Source organism: Cygnus olor, chromosome 12 (genome assembly GCF_009769625.2).
Source record: "Cygnus olor isolate bCygOlo1 chromosome 12, bCygOlo1.pri.v2, whole genome shotgun sequence".
Classification (NCBI taxonomy): Eukaryota; Metazoa; Chordata; class Aves; order Anseriformes; family Anatidae; genus Cygnus; species Cygnus olor.
In genome coordinates, this window is record NC_049180.1 from 7838650 (window position 1) to 7863415 (window position 24766).

The window sequence follows — 24766 nt, forward strand, 5'->3', positions numbered from 1 at the left end:
CCTCAAGAGGTCTCCTCTAAAACAATATTTTCTTGAATGTGTGTGTGTGAAGGGTGAGGGATGCACCCTGGCATCATGCTTTTGTGATACTTGCTGCCTGCTACACAGTTGTGCAGTATGGATGCTCACTCATAGCTCAGTTAGGCTTGTCCACAGTGTGTCTCACACTGAAGGATCCATTGGCAATCAAGATCAGACTTAAATCTGAGACTTCAAGAAAAATTTGACTTTGTCTTGCTCCTTTCTACTGTCAATATTAGCATCATAAGGATCGTTGTATACCTCTCTAATACAAGTAGAAATTAATGTTGGTAGAGAAACCCAGCTGTTCTGGAAAATGGTTTCTGAAGAAAAAAAATACTACTAGGTTCCTTTGTTGCTGTGAAATTCTATTAAGTGGGAAGAAAATTATTTCTTCATCCAATGCATTTTCTCTCAAATGGGTCAGTAGGGATGGCTGCATTTTTCTTTTTTTTAATTAAAAAAAAAAAAAAGGAAGAAGATATATTTTCTTCAGTTTGCAACAGGCAAAGAAGCTGTATAAATATCATCAAATCAGAGATGAAATACTGAAACATCAGAAAGAAATAGCATAAGGATGTTTGATTGTCTTTCGCCTTTGGGTGCGAGGCCATCTGAAATATGAAATTGTATTTGAGGCATAGTTAGATGACCAAATGTATTTTATGGCTTGGGTCACGTGACTCTGATAGTCATTCATTTTATAACAAGAAAAAATGAAGTTGCTCTTTTTACAGATAAGGCCAGTGAATAAAATAATTCAAGTAGGTGTTTAAGTTTTCTAATAGTTAAGTCCTTATAATAGAAATGGATGAGAACTGTATAAGCTGGACCTTTAATCCTATTTATAAAGACTGCATGTCAGGACATTAAGTGTCCATGTTTACAAACTTTTTCAAAGTTTTGATTTTTTTTTTTGTCCTTCTCCCCTGTTCTCCACACACATACTCTCTCTCATGTTTTAGTGTATCTGAGAGGAAAAAAAAATCTGTTTTGTTGTTCTCTTTCATACTGCTTTCTGCTCTGTTACTCATGCCAGGAGTCACTACATTCCCAATCTGATTTGGGTTTTACTGCATACACACTAAAAACAATTATATTCAGACTCAGATTGCAACACAGTGATTTGATTATAAGTGACACCTTATGTTTTAGATGCTCATTCACTTTCAACTCGTGTACATTATTTGAATTCTCACCAGCTGACTGGTACAATTTTGAACATTTTCAGCTTACACTGCACTACAGAATTGTAAAGCCGTTGGGTAAAGGCATGAAAGTTACAATGATGTATGAGACTGCCAACATAACGGCAATAGCCTGCAAGTTTGAAGCTTATTCTCTATGTTTGTATCCTTAGAGAAAATCGCTGCAGTGCTGAGGGCCATATTTTGTGGGTTTAAGTGTTAATTAAGTGGTATATAGGTCTCACTCTGTTTCCCTGCCCAAGGGAAGTTTTTACCCTTTGAGCCAGGTGAACTATTCACAGTAGGCTTGTGTTTGTGTGTGTGTGTGTGTGTGTATGTGTCCTCCCCCCACCCCCCCACCCCCCTTAACTGTACCCGTTTTCATCACTAGCCCTTCCAAAACTTCTAGAAACTTGTTTGAACATTTCACGTGAAGCACCTAGTGCTATGAATACAAACGACATTTCACAAGCACTTCAAAGTAGTCATAATTTGGATTTCAGCTTTCAAACAAAACATCTGGGTTCTTAGGACAGATATAAAAATGATCGCTATGCTGCTTACCTGGTGAGGTATCCCACTAGATCAGGACATATTGCATTCTGCCTGGCTTAGTGCTGCAGGTTTTTTTGTTTATTTGTTTTTCTTGGTTCTTTTATTGGGCTTCACCTTTCACATAAAAGCAATCAAAAGCAAATGCCAAAACACAAATAGGCGATTAGTGCTTCTCAGTCTAAAATACTCACACCTGGTGCAGTGGGCACTTGCTAGGACTAAGCATTACTCGGCAGTGCACTCCTTAACCATAGCTATCTCTACAGTAACATACTGCATTGTATGCAGCCCTACACACTTCTTCCTCGGTTTTAGGGTACCATGTAACAAAAACATCACTTACTTACTGGCTCAAGCTTTTATGGCTGATTCCTAAGTCCTCTTCCTGAAATGGAGATTCAGCCTACTGTTTTCTAGTCTCATAGGACAACAAAAAATTAAGATGAGGAAGCATTTAACCGTATACCAGTGAGACCTGGAGCACTACCTAGCTTTCAGTTGTTTAAACAGCAATGTTTGCAGACTACCAAACACCGCTACCTCTGTTATAAAATTCCACTCCCATTGGAAAGATATAACCATCTGTATCTTCCCAAGTATTTTTCCTGTATTCTGTAAATCGCCTGTTTACTCTGAAGTTCTCACGATTTTTAACTGTCATGACTTCAAGCAATCCGATGTAACTATCTCTCCCTGAGGACTATAGTTCCCACAATTCCGTATTGAAAACAAACGATGTTGGGCCATCGTGCTCTTAATCCACATGAAAGGACAACTCACAGCAATAATATATGTTCTTTTAATAGAAATATTTTTCCTATGACTGTCAGTATCTGTATTTGTTGCCACAAAATATTCCACAAAGCACACTTATAATATTACCAAAATAAAATGCTGTAGCCACTGCTCAAGCTTCTGTAAAGAAAAATGACAGATTTCAGTTTGCAAAGGAGTTGTATATATATTGGTGCTTGTAATTATGCTTGAGTGATATAGGAGGAACCCAAGAACGTTCAGCAGTGGCAACATGGTTTTCAATGTAAAATTTAACTTTTTATCAAAAAACTTACCTGAACTCTCATTACATCACTTCCTGAGTAGGGAATAAGGATTTTATCTGTGTACTCTGTTCCACAATATAAACATTTGGTTTGGCATTTCTTGGGGCTAAATGCAGCCCCTTTGTTCTGTGAAGTTAGCTAGCAGGCATGGCAAGTAACTTTTGGAATTACTGGAATCCGTATGTTGGAAGTGAAAATGAAAATTAAAACTGGACTGAATCATTCTGAAGATTTAGGAAAATATATATCTGTTATAACTTTTCTTTGAATGTCATTTGTTTTTTCTTTCCATTCTCAACCAGAAGTTGGTTTGCGATAACAAAACTCTTCACATCTCTATGTGCTTGTTTGACCATCATGATAATATAAGGGGAAGTAAATTCTCACAATTAATAGATCCTGTTTGTGTCACATTAGGGCGGCCAGAAAAAGCCCACTCTTAATTCTTCCTGTGTCTTTAACTGACAAAATATATTCAGAAACAGAAACTATGGAAAAACATGAAAAGTAGTCATTAAGGCAATCATAGGTTTGTAAGATATTACTTTTTTTTCCTGTTTTAACACACTACCTGAAATGAAAGAGGTCTTAACAGTCTGAGTCAAACAGCTCTCAAATGAGCTATCATGTGGACAAGACCAGACACAATGCTAAACATAATTAATGGCTAAACAAGACAAAAACGTTCCTAAAGATGGGACAGAGAGCAGTCAGTAATGTAGTCTTCTGCTGTGGTCAGATGGTAAACTGGTTCTATGCAATCACGGGGTTAAAAATTTCCTGTTTGCTTTGTAAATTATAAAAGAAGACTGCGGGCAATCGGATGGTCTAAATAGAGCAGTCTAAATATCATCAATTGTTATTTTAATTTAAAGAAGAGCTATTGTATACAATAAAATAAATGGCTGCTGTTTTATGTGAAAAAAGGGGGTTGGAAAATATCCATTAAAAACCTACTGCATTTGATGATTCATACTTGACCTTTTTCTTCAAGGATTAATTGTATCTCCTGCTCTGTGTTGCAATGACATTTTACCTAACAATACCCTGCCTTTATTTGCTATAACAGGTTATACTGGGTTGCTACACCTTGAAACAGTTAGACCTGAAACTGCAAAAATTGAAAGGAAGCCAGTGCAGACTGGAAGACTGTAAAAGCTGTCTTAATAAAAGACTAAAAAGCTACATCTGCCCCTCTGTGGATGTCAGGCTCTTGGCCACCATCACCACTTCGCCTTGGAACTTTCCTAGCAGGAGCCTGGATAATCTGCCTTAGTAACCCCCAGAATAAATGTGCACATGATAGCTGCAGCAGGAGCTGTTATCTGGGAGGAGGGTGGGGTGGGGAGCGGTGTCATATGCCTTGCCCAAATAATCTGTCACTTACCTTTAATTGGGTGTCCACTTGCCTGAATCCCACAGCTGAGACCAGGACTTTGAATTCAGCTGTGGAATCTACTTGTGCATGTGATTTCGAGTCTAAAACCATATAGAGTTTAGCTCTTTCTTCATCCAATTCCTTCTTTGTCCATAGGTTTAAGTCATGACGTACTTCTCTGAAAACACGTAGGAAACTCATTCCTCAACAGCAGCTAGGGAACTGAGGTATTGCATGTAAAAGTCATACCAACAGCATGTAAATGCAAGTATACTGGCGTGTTTGAAAAGGAGTCCAAAACCAACCACATCTGTGGATGGACATGTGGGACTGCTGGAGTATATTTTCAAGGTGATTGAAGCATATTTGCACTGCTTCCAATTGCATAAATCATATCAGTTAAAAAATGCACATCTTTCATTTTCATATTCATTATTACAACTGACAGCTTGTGAAATTTGGCAGACTGGACTGTGTCAACGTTGCCATCAGTGTAAATTCCATTAATGAAGAATTGACAAAACAGACCCCCCGCCCCTCCCTCAAAAAATAAAAGTAAAAAAAAAAAAAAAAAAAAAGTGAGCAAGGAACTCACTTCTTGCTGTTAAAAATAAATTGTGAAGGTAAAACTCAAGGTTAGCCTTAGACCTCACAAAGCCCCAAGTAAGTTACAAAATTGTTGCCTATTTCAGAACGATCCAGCCTTTTACCATCAGTTAGCAATGCTACCTGCCTTCTGTCTTGCTGCTTATTCCAAACTTCACAAATCAAAATCTTTCCACATTAGTAAAGAAACTATGGTGCTCTGTGTTCATAAGCACCATGGAGTGAGTCTGTCTATGGATTTCTGCCATAGAATAAATGCCCCATGTTCCTTTGATGATTGGGAATTTGAGATGCCAATGTCAGACTTTGAGTAGTTTTTGGGGAGTGCACAGAAAAATAGGTCTATTTTATATACACTGAAGAGGATCTTTCCCTGGATATATGTAGTGTGATGATGATTTCCTAGAGGAACCTCTCTACATTTTTTTTTTTTTGAATAGTCTTTGAGGAGAGGGTACTGCTGCCCTCATAACATTAATGCTTGCTCCATTCATGTAAGGAAATACGTAACCTCTGCTCTTCCATTCTATCTGCCTGTCATCATCACACAGATTTCATTCATGCAAGTCTCTGAAATAGTGGAAGGAGAACAAAGGGAATTTTGTAATTTTTTACATATTCCGTATTTCCGCTGAAGAGAAGGCTGAAATTTTCATTTTGTTCATTTCACTGGTTTAATTTATGTTACGTGTGTGTGTGTGTGTGTGTGGGGGGTGTAATAGGAAGAGAAAAAAGAAGAAATACTTGTGTTGCAATGCTAATGAGCACATTTACAAGGCTCTGCCAGAAACTATGCACTTCAGCTTGCTTTTATTAGCCATTTTGGAAGATGTCTTAGTTGCAGTTGCACAAAAAGCATTGTCAGTGCTGTTATATTTTCTCATTTAGAATGCTATGACATTATTTGGAGAAGGACTAGTTTTGCAGCACATAAGCTAGTATCAGTATTGTATAATATAGCAGCTAGACTCATTTTGCAGTGTGATTACAAAACCCATCACAGTGAATTATGCTGCAAGTTAAATTGGTTTCCACCTTCTTCAAGACCAGAGCATTATCTTGCACAAATAGTGTACAAATGTAGAAATAATAAGTCCAACTTATCTGAATGATAGACTACAGAAAGCTTCCACTGTTCACTCCATCAGTACTCTCTATCTGCTGCTAATGACACCTGCTACATTCTGAAAACTCTGAAAATGGTGAATACTCTCACAATTTTTATTTATTAAGCTTCAGTTTACAAGGACAGACTGCAACTGCTAAAAACTCTCCAAATCTGAAAATTATTTTTTGAGTAATCTCTTTTCACTTCTTTTGATCGGAAATACTCATGAACATGTGATGCTACTGTACATTCTTATTCTTCCTATTAACTAAACAGTACCATCATTGACTAGATTTTTCTGCATCATTCATTTGAAATACAGAAGCAGTCCTTTGGTATAAGTAACCCAGGCTATGTACTCTGTAAATCCTCATATGATAGGTTTTTGGTTTGCTTCCTTTTTTTTTTTTTTTTAATTATTATTATTATTATTATTATTATTATTTTGTAATGCAGAACTTAAAATCCCTAAAGCAACAATAGCGTCCTGTGACTACATCTGAAAAGCAAGCTACTTGCATACAGTTGTGTTTTGTTAGAAACTCAAATAGGGTAATAAGAGAGAGTGAAGACAGCTTGGTGCACTTAACTGCCCTGGCTTACTTGCTTGCTTCCAGTTACTGAACACACCAACTGAAACAAGCTGAAAAAGAGCTGTGTGGTCTTAATGAACTTCCTAACATTACATTCACTGTATTATAGCTCAAGATAGGTGAACTCTTAGAGGCACAGGGAAAAGGAGAGAAACAGTCAAATAGCTTAATGAAGATTGAAACTATAACCCAAGAAAATCAGATACAGAAACAGAGGACCTGGCAGAGTTTCCTATAGCTGTATAGATCTTGGAGAAGCTTTGTGAAACCATCTATCCATTTCTAGAATTCAATTTCAATGCAGGCTGTTAAAAAAAAATAAAAAGAATAAAAAAAATTGCCACACAAATATGTAGGTACATACCACTGCATTCATATAGTATAGTTGGTTTATTTTTCTCTCTATATTAAAATCAGCATATCTCTAGCTGAGCTGTACAAATAAAGATACTTAGAACATACTATTTAGTAGACATTCTGTCTGCTCTCCAGATTGAGAATCGTTACTGCTGCTCTGAGACATAGTTGATGGTATTTGGAGTTGCCATAGTGTTAAATGCTTCTTCTGTGATAAGCAACTGCTGATTTAAATGAAAATCTTCATCCATTTTCTCTGCTGCATATTTCACAGTCATTTCAAATTCATCATAGACAAAAAGCTATAAATGATACCAGGTAAAAAATACATTATATCTAAATGAGCTTTCCTTGATTTGGTTTCAAGGTCACAGCACAAAAACACCAACTGCTTTCAGCTACTTTAAAGGACAGGACATATGGAAGAACTTCAGTCACCTGAGTTATAATTAGTAAAAATGTACACATTCACTTTGCAGTACTTCCATAGTGAAATGCCTGAGCTGAATTTCTGACCTGGACAATGTCCAGGCCCAAAATGTGTAATTCCAGCTTTTATGTGTGGGATGTTTGACTTTAGCAGTTCTGACAAATGAGTGAGAGACATAGCTAGGTGAAGGCAAGCCAGAATCAATGGGACACTAAGGCGCTTGGCACTTGTAAAAGATTTTGAGAATTTAATTCTCAAATTTATCAGTATTAATAATTCTAATTTAATGCATTTTCGTTGTCACTTACAATGAGTCAATTGCTAATTAAATGTTGTTGAAAAAGATGAATTACCATTTCAACAAGCTTAAAAAGAATGTCGCTAATATGTCTAAATCTAGATGTGAAATGCAGAACGATATGATTCTAATCCCCCTAAATACCATTGTTATCCAAAACAATTTTACACTGAATTAATTTCATTGTCAAAAAAAGGAGCAAGTACTGGAAAAAATGAATGATCAACATTTAACCTTCTAATATGTATTGCTATAAATTTTATATTCAAGTTACACTGAATTAGTTTGCAGAATTAATCATTTCCCTTTGGTGGGGTAGCAACAACTTTAAAAAATAGCATGTCACTATTGGTGGATCCCATAAATTCATTACATTTTTTATCCCTTGTGCATTGTAGATATTCATGTTTAGAGCCTGTATATATGCACAATTTAAAGCTATACCCACCAGTAGTAGCTACCATCTCTGACTGACAATGATGAGATTTCTGTCATGCTTTGCCTTTTCCACAGTGCCAGTGATGGGATTTTTTTCTCTGAAAATCTTATTACTGGATGTGCTGTCGTGGTCTCAGATGGAACTTTCAATCAAAAGGCAATCAGAAGGTTATCCATTTGTGAGTTTTCCTACAAAGGAGCTTTGCAAAACTCTACAGTGTATGCTTTAACTCCTAGTCAGAGCTACTTGTCCTAAATGCTTCTATGACTATAGAAAATAATGTGATCTGTATCTCACAGCATCTTCCGTTGCTCCCAGGGTTGTGATGTGGACTAGAAATTGTCTCAGTGTAAGTTTCAAATCAGACTTTTGCATTTATGCTACTATACGCTACCATGGCAATTCAGAACACCCTGGCACTTGGTACAAGATTAGTAAGAACATGTTTGGCTGCTGTTACAGTCTCTTATATAAATATATTTGACGTTATTCAAGTCTTGATGATTGCTCCTTTTCCATCTTCAGATGACTTCCCTGTTTAGGTTATAGTATTACCTAAAGTGCTAGATAAAGTTATTCAGAGACAAAATTTTTGAATACAGTATAACTTAAATGAATTGGATAGATCACTCTTTCAGTAAAATCTTTGAAATAAATAGTGGTGCTAGCTTATTAGTTGTCCACAAACTGCAGTCATTAAAATCAGCCATGCTGTAGATGAAGCAAAGTCAACGTTTCCATTTTGAACTATAGGCAAAATGTGTTAATATGTTTTTGTTTGCAGAATTAACATTACTGAGGAACTTAAAAATAAGGTATTGTTTTTACTAGTAATACTTGGAAAAAAAAAAAAAAGTGTGAGGTTATTTTTCAGCATGGTGCAGTGAATTAGACACACATAACTCCTGTGGTCACAGGCTGCTGCATATCTAATTCTCCAAACACTATCAAAAAGTGCTTCAAACATTATTCTTTTTATTTTGATTGTATTCATCGAATAAATAAATGATTTTGGAGAAACTATATTCCTCCACAGATTATGAAGTTTTTCAGGGAGATTTCAGGGAGATTTTTCAGGTAAAACTGAAAGGAAAGCAATAACAAGAAAAGTATTTATAAAAATATATTTCACAAAGTAGGAAACAATACAGGAGTTTCTCTGAATACAATACATGGAGTAAATAAACAAACAATAATATAGCATCAAAACAAAGTAGAAAATTAAAATGATTTGCATGTAATACATAGTTTTATTATACAATTGCTACTTCTAAATGGCAAGTTTGCATTACAAATTGAGTATGCTTGCAGCTTCTAGTGCTGTTCTTTCTCTGTGTGCAAGAGCCCTGGTGCATCACTATGAATATTATAGAAAAGAAATGCTAATAACATAAGCAGTAAAATTATGTACACACTGGTTCCTGCTCTAATACAGTGGAGAACTATAAGCATGTTTTTTACTGTACTGTGTTATGTGTGGATTTCTAAAAGTCTATAGTTTAAATATTCACATGAACCAGTTTACTTCCAGCTGTTTGTGCTTGTATTAAAAACACCAGGTACTAGATTTATGAAGACGATATAAAACTGTCAAAAGTTTTTCTCTGGGAAAGTTTTATTCCTGCCAGCATTCTCTTAAAATTCAGCTACTGCAAATGGAGAGGTTACTGCTTTAACCTGCAACAATTTGTCCTTTTTCTTTTCAAAATGTACATGTATTAAACATTCATTATATATAGAAAAAAATTAATGGATATAATTTAGTTTTCTTTATAATCTTACTCTATAGATTATCAGTCTTAATAAATAAAAGCAGTAATGGACATCAATAAAATATTTATTTCAAAGATTAAACAAATAAATTCGATCTTTAGCAATAAAATCAGCAATTCTTTCGTATATGCAAGTCCATCCCCTTTCACGGTTTTTTCTTTCCGTTCAGAAGACGAAGCAGAGGATTGATCCTTCTTCTAGAAAAAGATCCTTTTGTAAAGCAAGGTTTTGTACCCCTGCATCTGAATCTCTGCACATTAGTAGTATTTATTACCCATCACTGGAATGGATTAAGAACATGTGAATATTTTAAGGCTTGACACAATATTTAAAGATGATATTCAGTCTGTGGTTACGTGGCCAACAATTACTGTATGTACAATGTATGGTCACTGCACAGTAGAAGCCAGTAAGGATTTACAATGCTATCTCTATTCAGCATTGCTAAGAAGACCAAAATATTGCTTTTAACATTTCTGTGGCGGGATCTTTGTTGGCAATGCAGAAACAAACCATTAGCTTTACACGTACTGGCAGGAGCTACTGTTCAACAGCAAAATCCCTGCAAGTCCATTTTCTAAGAAAGCACCAATTTCTTTTCATTCTTTTCAATTCACTGAAGATAATCAAAGATCCAAATCTCCATCTTCAGAGTGGTCAAGTGAATATCAAATATCCAAAGACTTCTAGACACTCCACATACTTTACTTCACACTCCACAAGACTTAACCTCCTAACATATACTTTTTTTATTTGGTTCAACATTACAATGTAGTTGATTTTATAGATGACTGGCGCTAAACTTGCCTCTAAAACAAAAAGCCACATTAGTTTTAACTAACAGTAGTGGCCCTAGAATATTACATGATCATTAAGTCAACAGTGAAAAAGTTTGTAATCCACTGTCAAGTTTCTTTGTCACTTTCTCCAACTGAGTAAAGTTCTCCAAGTCTTTTAAAGCGAGGACCCCATTCACTGAGGTAGTCAAAATTCTGGTCTGAGTCTGATGCAGAAGACTCCAATGAGCTAAGGGAACCAGCCGCTGACCCTCTTCCTTCATAGCCATAAATCTGGATCGAGTCATATGGTGGAGCCGTGGGATCGTTATCAGCTTCGTGAAGCCTTACATTAATAAATTCATCAACATCGACACCGTTAGGAACAGGTGCAAGACCCTGCCTGGGCATAAATTGAAGATCAGGCTTAATATCCTTACGAGGCAAAAATCCATTAATTCCATCTGGATTTTGCAAAGTTGCAATGTCAAAAGCCTCTGTATCTTCTTCTCCACCTCCTTCATCATCATAGCGAATAATATTTTCCCTCACATCTTCATCATCTTTGATGATTAGGGGCTCATTCTTATGTCTTCTTAGTGTTACAAACAGCACCACAATGACTGCAAGGAAAGCATCACAGGCTGATTAGGTAAAAAAATTCTAATCAAAGTGATACATGTTAAGCACAGTTAGGGATGATGATAATTGCTTTTTGTGAAAATAAGAGTAATAGGGGTAGAGAAAAGCTGAAAGGTCTGTAACTTCAACCCCACTCAAGTGATAAAAATCTGATCAGAACTTCTGGTTAGTCCTCTAGTTTTGTATTATCAGCTCATATTTACATTTGAAGCTCAATTTTGTGCAAGCAATAAGATGTGTACTTCCATCTTTGAATCTCAAATTTTGACAACTTTTCCCTTTGGAAAAACTACAGACATAGGTTAAGTCAAGCTATCATCACTCACTGAACATTAGTTCATAATGATCTACACTAAGGATGGACTTTTCAAAAATTAGAGGGTGCTTTTCTGAAAACAGAGCTCTAATAATGGATGGAAATCGGTCCTTCTTATAGAATTGAAAAGAGAATAAGACAGTAAGGAAGAAAAAAGATCTTAGATACATCAGTTTCACAATCATGGACAGATGCATAAAAAGCTCTAAGTAGGTTATACTTCGTTGTTTTTGCAGTTTAATGCTGAAATCCTGATTGCTAAAAGCAAAGACACAAAGTACAGAAACAGACCTTCACTGTTCTATCCCTGACTTGATGTCATATACAAATGTTGTATATTTAGTTAAAATATACAGTTTCTTACCTTGTAAAACTGTAATACCTCTTATGCCATTACAATCCAGAATAAACTCATACAAGCCTTGAAGATACAACAAACCCATTTTCCAACTTGTGTAGTATACACTCTGTTCACGTTTCTACTTAACATACATGATTTAGTTTTTGGTTTCATAATTGATACCTGTTTATTATGTAACTTATATATAAAACTCCTTCAGATTGATACTTTGCTTTGTACGACAAGCTTTTCAGTACTGCTGTGCATCACATTGTATTAGATAATACATCCTTGTATGTGACTTCTTTGCTTATTTACAGCCACCTATGAATCAGAAAAATTTTGAACACCAGGCTGTGAAATGAATACATACCTAGCAGCAAAATGATGCATGCTAATATTGCAATTAGGGCTCCCATGCTGAGTCCAATGGGAAGTACGTATGCTTCAACATTACAGGACTGGACAATTCCATCACTGCTGCAACCACAGACTCGAATAGTAAGAGTGCTAGTGCTGCTCATGGGAGGATTTCCACTATCGCTTATTATGATTGGCAGTAGGTATACTTCTTGCTTCTGCCTGCTGAATCCACTGTGCTTTGCCAAAATGCTGAGAGTATTATCTGTAAGAGGGAAAATCTGCATTTTACCACGTAACTGCTTTTTCTTGATACATTCAGAAAAACCTCTACACAAATACGTATATGCTTTATTATACCCATCATACTGTCAGTGTTTGATAGAGAAATCCTTCCCTTTCCTGTCTGGCTTCCCATGCCCAAAAATGAATGACTGCAACATAGGCATTGTCTTGTGTCAAGTGGAATGATCACAGTGACAACTCCTCACTTTCTTCTCTGCATACATCCCTATAGATGTCTTCCCATCAGGATTCATCAGTATTTTTCAAGTCACACAGTCATAAAAATTCAACCAGGAAAACAAAAGAGAAATGATATGTTAAAGTAATCCAAACAAAGCACATTCATCAATTAAAGCAAACGTCGCATGCATTATAATCAGAAATTGCACAACATTTCATTCTGCAACAAAATATTCTTCATTTTTATTAATAAGCAATATAAAGACAAAGGAAAACTGAATGTATTAAAAGTTGTAGGCCTAATTTTCAGCGACCTAAACATTTTTTAGGTCTCCATAACTTGATGAAAACAATCAAATCAAAACAAAACAGAATGTATTTCTATGAAGACAGCCAGAGGAAATGAATCCAGGACATTTTTACCTCTGGACACATGCAGATACTTAATTTTAAAAACTTATACAGGTGTCCTGACTATGTGGTATCTTACCTAGACATAAAGTTACTCTCTATCAGCACTTACAACATACGTACTACTACCCACTTGACTGGTAACAGTGGTCAGAAGTATACAATTAGTACAGAGAAAAAAAAAAGGTGAGAGGATGAGGGATTTGCACAATGTATATGTATGTATACTTGTTTTTACTTAGATGTGCTTGTCTTCTTTCTTCATAATGGTCTTACACCACTTCAGTAATGTATTAAATTGAACTTACAGGCTGCCAACAGAGGCCCATTTAGCTACTTAAGCTTAGCCTTGAGTTAAATACAGCAATGGCTGTGGCTGTGCCAGTATTAAGACTCAGTCCATTTACTGGCAAATACAGGCATTTGCCTTTTCTATGTGTATCAAACTGAACATTTGACTCATTAATTATACATGTGTTCTTTGTCCTCTTTCTCATACACAGTTAAACTTCTCAGAATCACTTAGTTCTGTTTGACCATCAGAATTATTAAAATATAACTCCCTGAATAATTCCATACAATGTGGCATCTATACTTTAAATACTATTTTAAATACTATTAATTCTAATTGTTCACTTTAATGAATTAAGAATAGAGTTGTAGAGCAACCATATGAATTCTATTGTGTTTAGTTGTAAGAATCTAAATCAGTCTTTTAATTTATGGGTAGTTTCTGAATCAAATTCCTGGGTCGATACTTGAGATTTTCTAGTGCCTTTAGGTATTTATAGATTCTAGCCATTTAACAACATATTACTTTCAAACATCAATGATCTTGTATGTGCCAACATGCTTAGGTATAAACCACGTTTAGTAAGAGTATCAAATATGCAAGACACTGATTTATTTACATTTATTGAGCTTAAAAAAATAAGGTAGCTGAAGTGCAACATGTGTGTGCATATACATACAGAGACTGTAAGAAAGCTTTGTGTCTACTTTGACCTTTGTACTGGTCAGGTACTCCCCTGGAAACACAAAATAGTTTATAGATGTTTGATTTGTACTGACTGGGATCATCAGTAACATTTCTGACAGTCCATGGTATTTGTGCAGCATGTATTACTACCCCAACATAAAAGACACATGTATGCTCTGAAGAGCTGGCAATGGACGATGAAAAACAGAGAAAGATGCAGAGAAGGGAGAAGGGGGAAACATTCATGAAGCTAATACTGTAAAGACATTTTTCACATCCAAAAATAAATTTTAGATGCAATATTTTATTCTTGATGTTCTGTTTAGGATGCATATTAGTAAGGAATAAAGGTTTTTACAGAACACAATGATTGCAGAATGTAATGAAAAAATTCTACACTTTATCATGGTGTGAATTTATATCAAGTTATCAATCAGTGAGTAACTCCTATAGCTAGTTTATTACTGCTGTAGAACAAAAGATGAAGAAAGATCATTTGTTATTGTTGTGGTTTAACCCAGCCAGCAGCTAAACACCACACAGCCGTTTGCTCAACCTCTCCCCTCCCTCTCTGGGATGGGGGAGAGAAACGGGAAAGTGAAGCCTGTGAGTTGAGATAAAGACAGTTTATTAAGACAGGAAAATAATAATAATAATAATAATAATAATAATAATAATAATAATAATAATAGTGTGCGAAACAAGTGATGCACAATGCAATTGCTCACCACCTGTTGACTGATGCCCAGTCTATCCCCGAGCAGCCGGCCCCCCCACCCCAGCTAGCCACCCCTATATATTGTTCAGCATGACGTCAGATGGTATGGAATATCCCTTTGGCCAGTTTGGGTCAGCCGTCCTGGGTCTGTCCCCTCCCAGCTCCTGCTGCACCCCTAGCCTGCCCGCTGGCAGGACAGAGCGAGAAGCTGAAAAGTCCTTGGCTTGGTGTAAGCACTGCTCTGCAACAATTAAAACATCAGCATGTTATCAGCACTCTTCTCATCCTAATCCAAAACATAGTATCCTACCAGCTACTAGGAGGAAAATTAACTCTGTCCTAACTGAAACGAGGACAGTTATGTAAGAACATGGGAGAATTGTCTCATACAAAATAAAACAGAAGGCTTGTTTTCTCATTCAGTGACTACTGAATTTAACTTCAAATAGGCCTCTTTTGGAGTTCAGGGTCTTTGATTCTGCAGTCTTCCTGTACCCCTTCCATGGTGGAATCAACAACCAATAACGCTTATGCAGCCTAGAGACGTTCTTACTAAAACTTATATTGCAGGTTATGCAATGGTTTGAGAGTTTTTCATAGCACCTAGAATACATAATAAAGATCTACGTGTAAATCAACTACTTTGTAAAGCAGTATGCATATGAGAATTTCAGAATTCCCTTGCAGAACAAAAAGGTTTATTTATTTATTTATTCTTCAGGAATCCAGAGTTTCTATCTATTCAAGCTAGAAACAGTCACATCAAAACTGATAGCAGCTTGGAGCTAAATTGATAAGTCCAGTCCTTCCTTGTGCCCTTTTTAGAATTAAAGGAAATGTATGTGTTTACTAAAGATAAATTTCAGGTACGAGGCTCTTAAGAATTCTGACAACTCAGATAGAACCAACCTCCTCGATGATAACCAATTATATCTGCCACTATGATGCAGTGGAAAAGGCAAGTATATTTCAAGCCAACAATTAGCACACCTTTAGAATTAAGCAAAAACTACACTCCTTCCTGCTGGTAGAATGTATCAGAGATTTAAACACATACATATGCAAATTAAACCACTCCCCACTCCCAGTGTCATAATTGCTTTCTAGCTGTCATGCAAGGAACGTTACATTATATTACATTAGAAAAATAATTTTGTTGCTAGGTTTTGCTGAATACTGGTGTGGATAGCTTTACCAAAATAAGTGATTACCAAACCTATTGTAAAAGGTGCATTTTTTTTTAAACTAGTAGCATTCTTTTCCTGCTCAACACCCCCTTTTTCAAATACTGAAAAAAATAAATTTATCTGCCCATTTGACTTTCTCCTGCAAAATTAAAAATATCTCAGCATCCTTAATTCTTTTACTTTAACCTTTGAAAAGATGAAAAAGGAAAAAATGGGTGAGGTTCAATTTCCATCTCTCTCTGTGCGAGAAGTCCCACTTAGAATATTGCTACATCTGTAGTCATTTATTCAGGACTCCAGAGACTTTTACAGTTATTTTACACAGTGACTTCTCATATTCTAGAAATCCATACTAATACAGCCTGTTCCATTTAGCCTGGTATAGCCCTTATCTGTCCCAGCTGGAGGACAGGATTGATATGCAGAGCTCCAGCATCTCTGCCCTTTACAGATACACAGAAGATGTATGGCACCTGGATTAGGGAGAAATGAAAACCAGAATCTGCTCTTGTTGGTGTCGGCTTCATTTTCTGACCCACTCACCGCTATTCTTCCTGGTTCAGAAAGCTCTAATAAGCCCGAATCAGAGAGTAAAAGAAAGCAAAAAATGAAGAGTAGTATAACAGACACAGAGAAGAAGGCAGACAAAAACAAGAGGAAGGAAGTGGGATGGAGAAAATAATGTGCCTATTTCTGCCAGTGAGTGAGGCTATCATATGTGTAAGAAACTATCCAGTACCAGTAGTGGTTATCAATTCCAGTTCAGAAGAAATGAGAGAAAAATAAGCAAAAGATGATCAAGATATTTGGGACATTTATCTGAATTATTTAATTGTAAAAGAAGTTATAATGGCTGAACAGTTAGTATCACGTAAGAAGAGGTGCAAGACAAGAAGAGAAGAGAATAAACTTTTCCTTTTTTTAAACAGAGATTTGTTTTGTTAACAACTGCTGTGCTAGACAAAAATTGCATTTGTTGTGCCCAGGCAGGAAACTGGCAATAAGATATAGCCAATAGGAAATGTAAAATAAATAAATAAAGATATCCCTTGGTGTCACCGGAGATGTGACCCTTGAATGGAGAACAATGACTCTCCAATTGGCTTTTTAGTCGATTCCTAGAGCTTGCAAATAAATCCTAGCAGCTGATTAGCAATAAACTCAATTTATCTGATTTGCTTTCTCCTCTCTGAGGACATTCTCCTTACCCATAGCTGACAAAACAGCAGGAATCTCCTCCAGGAATAACCTCCAGCACTGCTGCATGAATTAACTTGGCAGCAGGTGCTCAGCAGGAGAGGGGACAATCACTTTCCACTCATCTTTCCAATTAACCTGCTGATCCTTCATTACAGCGCTGTTCAGGTTACTTATTTATTCATGTTACTTTTAGCAAAACAAGGAAAATGACACATGGGCAAAAAAACCCAACCCCCTCTGTTAATAGAACTCTGAGGTAACCTGCTACAGGCAGAGAGACACTAAGTCTTTACCTCCACTCAGTGAGGTATATTCAGAAGGTCCTTTGACATTCTCAATATCAACATGAGCTTCCTTAATTCTGTACCCTTTTACGAAGGAAAGGATTGAAGAACTTCATCAAAATGCCAGAGTCCTATTAAATTCCACAGGAGCTATATTCTGTCGTACAAGCTTAAGGAATAGTGCAAGTTAAGTGATCTTAATAATTGCCTTAACTCCTCACAATTTTTTTCATCAGTGTGAGGTCAAAATCCACAGCTCCAGGAATACATAACTACATTTTGGACCCACAGCTCATTTTTAGCATTTTTTAAACGTAAAACCAAATCAATTATTTACATCTGTAGCTAACTCTCAGTTTCATAAATTTACAATTGATACAAAAGAGATGATCAGGACACCACAATATAAGTGGATCACACTGTAAGATATCTATGTTAAAGCATCATTCTGGTATAATAATAATTCATTCAACTAATTCACATTGGTCCCCACAAAATAAAGGAAACAACGTCTGATTTATTTTTTTTTTGTATTTTGAAGTTTTTTGTTGTTTTCTGAATGGCTAAATCATTTTCCTTCATATTTAACAAAGAAACATTTAGAAACATTCAGAGTTGATCCTTATCAGGGAATATTTTTTCCAAAAAGAAGGAAGTTAAAAACTAATGAGTAACTAAAGAACAAAACTGTCAGACACTGTTATTTAATCCAGTTCTTACTGGCAGTACTGTAGCAAAGTAACTAACACCAACTTACAGCTTTCGCCAAATCTTGATTTAAAGCTAGTTCAATGAACACATTTTATTTTTCTTGTGAGTCCATTTCTACTAGTTCTGCCTACAAGCAGATTTGTATAACAACCATGAAATAGACTGTTGTGGGAATATCTCCCTCACAGCTGAAACAAAGAATGACAGTGTGGTAGGTCTTCCTGAGATACCCAGTGTGATTTCTAGGCAGTAGTAGTTTGAATAAGCATAACTGAGGACATGCTTAAAACTGTGCCAATGCTTCTTGCAGATTTTCCACTGTTCTCAAAACCCCTGAACTCTTTTGAGGTTCTTGGATGAAAGATTTTGAGAGAATGTAAATGTAATGATTTTAATCCAAAGCAACTTTTCTATTTGTTGGGAATGAGTGATATCAATGCTTTAATGGCATTGACATCAAGACAGATGTGAAATCAACAAGCACGAATTGACTTCATCTTCCACTTTTGTACAAGACATGCATGTTGCAATTTTAAGTCAGACAATAAAATGATAGAACAAAAGTAAAAAAAAATAGAAGCAGTCAGTTTATATCCAAGTGTCATTTTCTTTGCACACACTATTGCAATTCTTTAATTCCCTGATGAGCTCTTTAATATTCTGAGATCAGTGGGGTAACCTGCGGTGCAACCTTCACCTACATAGCTATTTTTCTTTCTTTTTTTTTTTTTTTCCTCTCTCTTTTATAATTTTCTCAGAAAAATCAAATCATTACCGGTATTAAGGACTTTGTGGTAGAAATCTGTGCTGGAAACGTTACATGAAGAAGGAAAGTTTTAATTGGAAACTTTACAGCTGGAAATTCTAGAACCACAGAGAAGTATGTTTCTTTATGTTTATTAGAGTTATCTTTGAAATTATTTTCTGAAATCATTAGCTTAAGGGGAGTTTGTGTACATTTTTTAGTTTAAAACCAGATTTTCTGTAATACAGACAGTCCTTTGGCACAAGTAAAAGAGCAGCAAGAACATCCTTACTGTGATACTTCCTGCTAATTTTAAAAAGGCCCTAGAAGAGGTTACCCAAAGAAGCTGTAGATGCCCCATCCCTGGAGGTGTTCAAGGCCAGGCTGGATGGGGCCCTGGACAACCTGGTCTGGTGGGAGGTGTCCCTGCCCTCGGCAGGGATTTGGAACTACGTGATCTTCAAGGACTCTTCGAACCCAAACCACTTCTATGGCTACAGGTTCTATGATTCTAAGTTTGCTTGTTAAAAGTTTGCCAGTCTTTAGCAGGTGAAGAAAAAACTATTTGTTCATTAGCATAACGATTTTGTTTCATGATTAAACTCAGCATTTTCAACATTGATGAACATTATGAACATTGATTCAACATATACACCAAATACATTTTTTATGAAAACTTATGTATACATATTAACATACATACATATGTATATACATTGCATGTGTCATTTTACACATGTACATGAGTATCTTCTTTGAGGAGAGAGTATCTCAAAATTAAAAAAAAAAATAATCCCATTGAACAGCAGTGTACAGAGAAGATGGTCCTTTGCCTAATTTTTATAGTGAATGCATAAGTGTTTTGTTCAAGTAGAAGGCTTATAAAATAAGCTGAAAATAAAAAGATGCTGTTTTTAAAGTATATTCTGACTTATATTAACCAAATCATAGGGACACTGAAACATTCACAGGCATTTCAAACTGACTTGCTTTTCATGAATGTCAAAAATCTGTGATGTCTTCAAAAAAGTAGATTGATGTCTGCTATCATCTTTGATAGCAGACATCAGGTTCAAAAGAAAAAAGTTTTTGTGCTATAAAATTTCAGCTGACTGATCAAAGTGTCTCTGCTGCACCATACTGAGATATAATGGCAATTTACAAAACATGCCTATGACACACTATCAAACATCTTACTGAATTTTTGTGTTTCTAGAAATCTAGAGTTTCTGGAATAATTTAAAACACCAATAAGAACACAGGAAAAAACTATTTCATGAGAGAAAATATATTGACGAGGTGAAGAATTGGAAAATGTAGTATATACTATATTATATAGTATCTTTTTTTTTTTTTTTCTTTACCAATTGGTCTAAATAATAACAGCTTATTCATCCAGAATGGAACTGCTGAATCTACCAGTGAATAAAGTAACTAAGCACATTTCCAGGGCATGTATTCCTCTGCTGATATAAAAAGTGCTGCTGAGAATTTTGAATTATGAACAAAATATTTCATCATGTAGAATACCTCACTCATGTTGAAATTACTTGAAGGGGGAATAATCACATTACTTTGATGCAGAACTTGCAGTAAATAAATTCTTGATATAATTAATAACAATAAAACAAACCACCAAAACCCAGGCAAATAGGAGCAAAGTGATGGAATCGGCATTTTCTCCTACCTTTTTCCTTTGAAAAATGTGAACTTTAGATAATAGTCTGTATAATTTTTAGTTCTATTCCTTTGGAAAAGTCTGAACTTTAGATAATTGTCTCTTAAGTATTCTAAAACTTTCCTTTGACCTTTAGTCCAGCAGAGCTATAATCATACCTAGGTATATGGTCACTTGCCGTCTAGCAGCAACTATTGCATTTTGTACTTTGTTTTTTTTTAACCCACTGAAGGAAGGATAGCAAATCCCTGCTAATGAAATAATGATGTTGAAGCATGTATTCTCTGAAATAATACTAATTTTACTATTAACAGGGCAGAAAAATAATCAGGACATAATACCTCTCTCTCTTGTTAATATACAAGGCAATTTACTAACAGCAAGTCAAAAAAGGAAACCTTGGGCTCCGGGTCTGTTTAAGCTATACAATCACCACTGTTCTCACTGAATGGTACCCTACTTCCATGATTTTAATCTCACCTACTCTGATTTTTTGCCCATTTATCTCCTCCAAGTTCCCTGATGCCAGTTGTGATTGACACTTCCATAATCTGAAGCAAATTCAGACCGCTGAAGATGCAAGAGATGTTAAAACAGCACTGGCTTTTGCCTCTCATTTTTCTCGTCTGTATTCAACAAGCCAGCCACAAACTTGTTTACTAATAATCACATTGCTTTGACATGCTTTACTTTATTCGGATCACATCACTACATGGCATGTGCTTTGAATGTTACATCTGTAAAGTATAAGAATTAATGCAGGTTGCCAAGCTCTAGTTTAGAAAGAGAGATGAAATGTCTGTCAAATGTGCTTAGCATTAAAAATTCATTATTAACACAGAAATTTGCATAGACTGATGGATCATTTTTGAAATCTACATATTCTAGTTAATTCTATTATCTTGTTATTTTAACCAAAAAGTTTCAGAATGTAATACTGTGTATTGTAATGCTTTGATAGAATAAAAGCAATATTTTGCATTTAAACCAAGAACTGTCCATTATTTTTTTACCAGATTCCAGCAAGATACTTTGAAGATAAATAAGAAAGCCAAAGTATACCTAGGATTTGCCATCTGTATTTCTCTTTAGGGATGGATAATTAATTCTTATTCTTTCCATGACTGCATACTTAAAAGTGCAGTCAAGGAGGTGAAACTAAGTAAAGACAGGTATGTAAGCCCCTTCGGTCACAGAGACTTACAGTTTTACACATTACATTGATTCAGAAATCTATTGTGTGTAAAGCTAAATCTCAAGCATATTCAATGAAATTTATACCACTTCTGTTAGCTGATGGAATAGTTCCAAGAACTCCATCCTATGTTCTTTACCTTCCTCACATGTCCTTCAATTCTCACTTCAGTGACTTACTTCCTGGATCTGGAAAAGTTCAGGGTCTTCATGAAAATTAAGACAATCATAGATGTTTGAATTGAATCTTGCTTTCTGTAATTTAAACTATGAAAACAATAGTACAAAGTATAAAACTTCAGTAGGAACATCTCTGGTTTTAAAATGTGATGTGTTTTTGGCATTTAATCGAGTTTCACACTAAGCAAATTAACATCCACTTCCCCATGCCAAAATGATTATTTTTGCTGTCCAGATGCTATGGAACATGCACATGCACACCGCAAGAATTTAGACTAATTCACTCGTAGATAATATAACAGTCCTTTAAATCTGAATCTGGAATCAGATCTATCAACCTAAAGCTTTGCTACAGCAGTTAGTGAGCTAAATTCAGGGCATACCAGTGTATTTCCATTATGCTCTTTTTAAAAAAAATATTATTACTGCTTTTTTTTTTTTTTTTAAATAATGTTCACTTTAAAATACAGTGACAGAAAGCAACAACCAGACTATTAAAAGGAAAAAAAAAATCACACACACACACAAAAAAAACAGCTTTTATTGAAATGCTGTCTATTTGTACTGGTGTAGTAAAGGTCTTGTCAGCACCTCCATTACAAAATGCCAACTTTCAGGGGTTTATAAGTCTGACATAACAACTTGCTATGAAAATTTAGAATGTGCAATCTCTGCCAAAGAGCACTGAAAGTTAAATACAACCTACATTGGCTGAGGCACTTTTAAGTCAGAAAATAAATTTAAGAAAATTTACTTAACATTTTCTTGAACTGGTGTGACTTAACAACAACAAAAAAGTGGCTTTGATTTTAAAAAGTGCCAGCCCTTGCAGCTCCTACATACACAGAACTCCCTTTAACTCCACTGAGAAAAATTTATGTGAGAGGACTGAAAGAAGTGCTATAATACATTTTTGTAAATGTCATCAAGAGTTATATTAGCTTTTTGTAATTTGAAAGACTGAAATGCTATGGTAGAAGATTGCCCCTGGGCACACAGGCAGTATGATAATGACTTTTTGAAGATGTTCTCATATGCAGATTACATATAACAATTTGTTATCGTCATAACATTAATGGCAGTAATTTATACCCCTGTCTTACATCCAAAATATATACAGTGTCTTATTATGTGCACACCTCTCAATGAGGATGTCTCCTATGGTGAAGACTAATGGTCAGTTGAAATGCTGGACACAGCAAAATATGTCTAGAGAAGGAATTTCAGTAAGCGAAAAAAAAAAGATTTTCCTGTTTGTAGAGTACAATATAAAAGTTTCAAACAAAACATTCCAGATACTCTCGGAAACATTTCTGCAAACCCTATACCTTCTGTACACTGTAAGCACTATGTACAGGAAACTTGACACAGCCAGAAACTCCAAGCTAGCATGTACAATCAGATTATTGATGTCTACAGGAACATATATGCATATGCCTTTAAATTTTAAGACCCGTGCATACTGCGAGCCCCTAACTTTGCATACATGCTATATACATCATGACACGAAGCATAACTAGGAAAGAAGAAGGAGCCATTAAAAGATGTCAACATTTGAGTTCTGTCTCACAGCTGTAGAATTACTTCAAAGTCAATGCTTATATTAATAAATACCATAGATTTACAAGCTAATTTATAGCATCAGTTCATAAGATGTTCTAGAATTTTCACAGAACCACAGAATATTCAAGCAGGGCCACCTAGACCACATCCAGACAGCTTTTGAATATCTCCAAGGATGGAGATTCTGCACATAGTAAAGCATTTGTCAGTCACAATTCAAATCCGTGAGCAACAAAACAGAAAACATCTTACACATTAGTTCTCTTCACATGACGCTGAGGAATTATAAGGAACAAATAGGTAGTGAACCTCTATGCAAAGAGAACAACTTGCATATCACAGTGAAATTGTTTCCTGTTGTCTTCTAATTCATGATAAGAGCCTGTCAAAGTACAAATGAAGTGTGTAGGCAAGAGCCGCAATAAAAAATATGAAGCAGTGTCAAGTAACAGCATTACCAGAAACTAGGCAAAGGAGAATACATCTTAATATACAAAAAACAAACAAACAAACACAAACCTATGAGCTTGAAGGAAAACTTAAACAGTGCAAAAGAAGACCAGAAAAAAAAAAAAAAAAACATACTTTGTTTGAAAAACAGAACAAAAGATGCATGTTTGAAAAGTAAAAAAAATCAAGCAAAAACAAATTCAGTATAGAAGAAGCTAGGTTCTTTATACAAAGCTTTGAAGCAAGTGGAGCTGCTAGACAGACTGTCCTAGAACTCTACAAAGTTTTTAGCAAATACATCCATGTTCCAGTGTGTTAGCAGAAGACAAGCACAAAACAAGAGAAATATGTTATAGGAGATTATTTTTCTCATTCAAAAATAGAAAATGGTAGCACAGAGACAGAAGCTGTGGGATAGATAAAGATGGTATAAAAAGAGACATCTGGTGTAGAATCAACTACCTTCCTCCGTATTTAGTATTCCAGGTCCTTAGGCAGGTCTCCGTTTCATTTCTTGAGCTATAGAATCACTTCTACAAGTTTTGCAACTGGGAGTTTCAGAAAAATCAAAAGAGGCAGTGTAATGCACTCTTGAAAATCTCATTCCTTACTGATCTGTAGGGAGCTGCTAACAGGTACCATTAACGTCATATGTTAGTATCAGATGAACATTTTAAAAGAATGTTTGCAAATGAATGCATGGCATAAATGACAGACACAGTGATCAAAAGACTTGTCCAAAATCATACAGGAAACCTGTT

General features: G+C 35.5%; 1 protein-coding gene across 3 annotated transcripts in view; it reads right to left on the reverse strand.

The window, feature by feature from the left end:
* Nucleotides 1-9180: 9180 nt before the first annotated feature.
* CDH8 (cadherin 8) overlaps nt 9181-24766 on the reverse strand; it is a 147315-nt gene continuing 131729 nt past the window's right edge. For all 3 annotated transcript variants that reach the window (XM_040571362.1, XM_040571363.1, XM_040571364.1), the window contains 2 exons: nt 12254-12505; nt 9181-11205 (listed from right to left, as the gene is read on the reverse strand). In XM_040571362.1, coding sequence (XP_040427296.1) covers nt 10712-11205; nt 12254-12505 — 746 coding nt within the window. In that variant the 3' untranslated portion in view covers nt 9181-10711. The remainder of the gene's footprint in view (nt 11206-12253; nt 12506-24766) is intronic.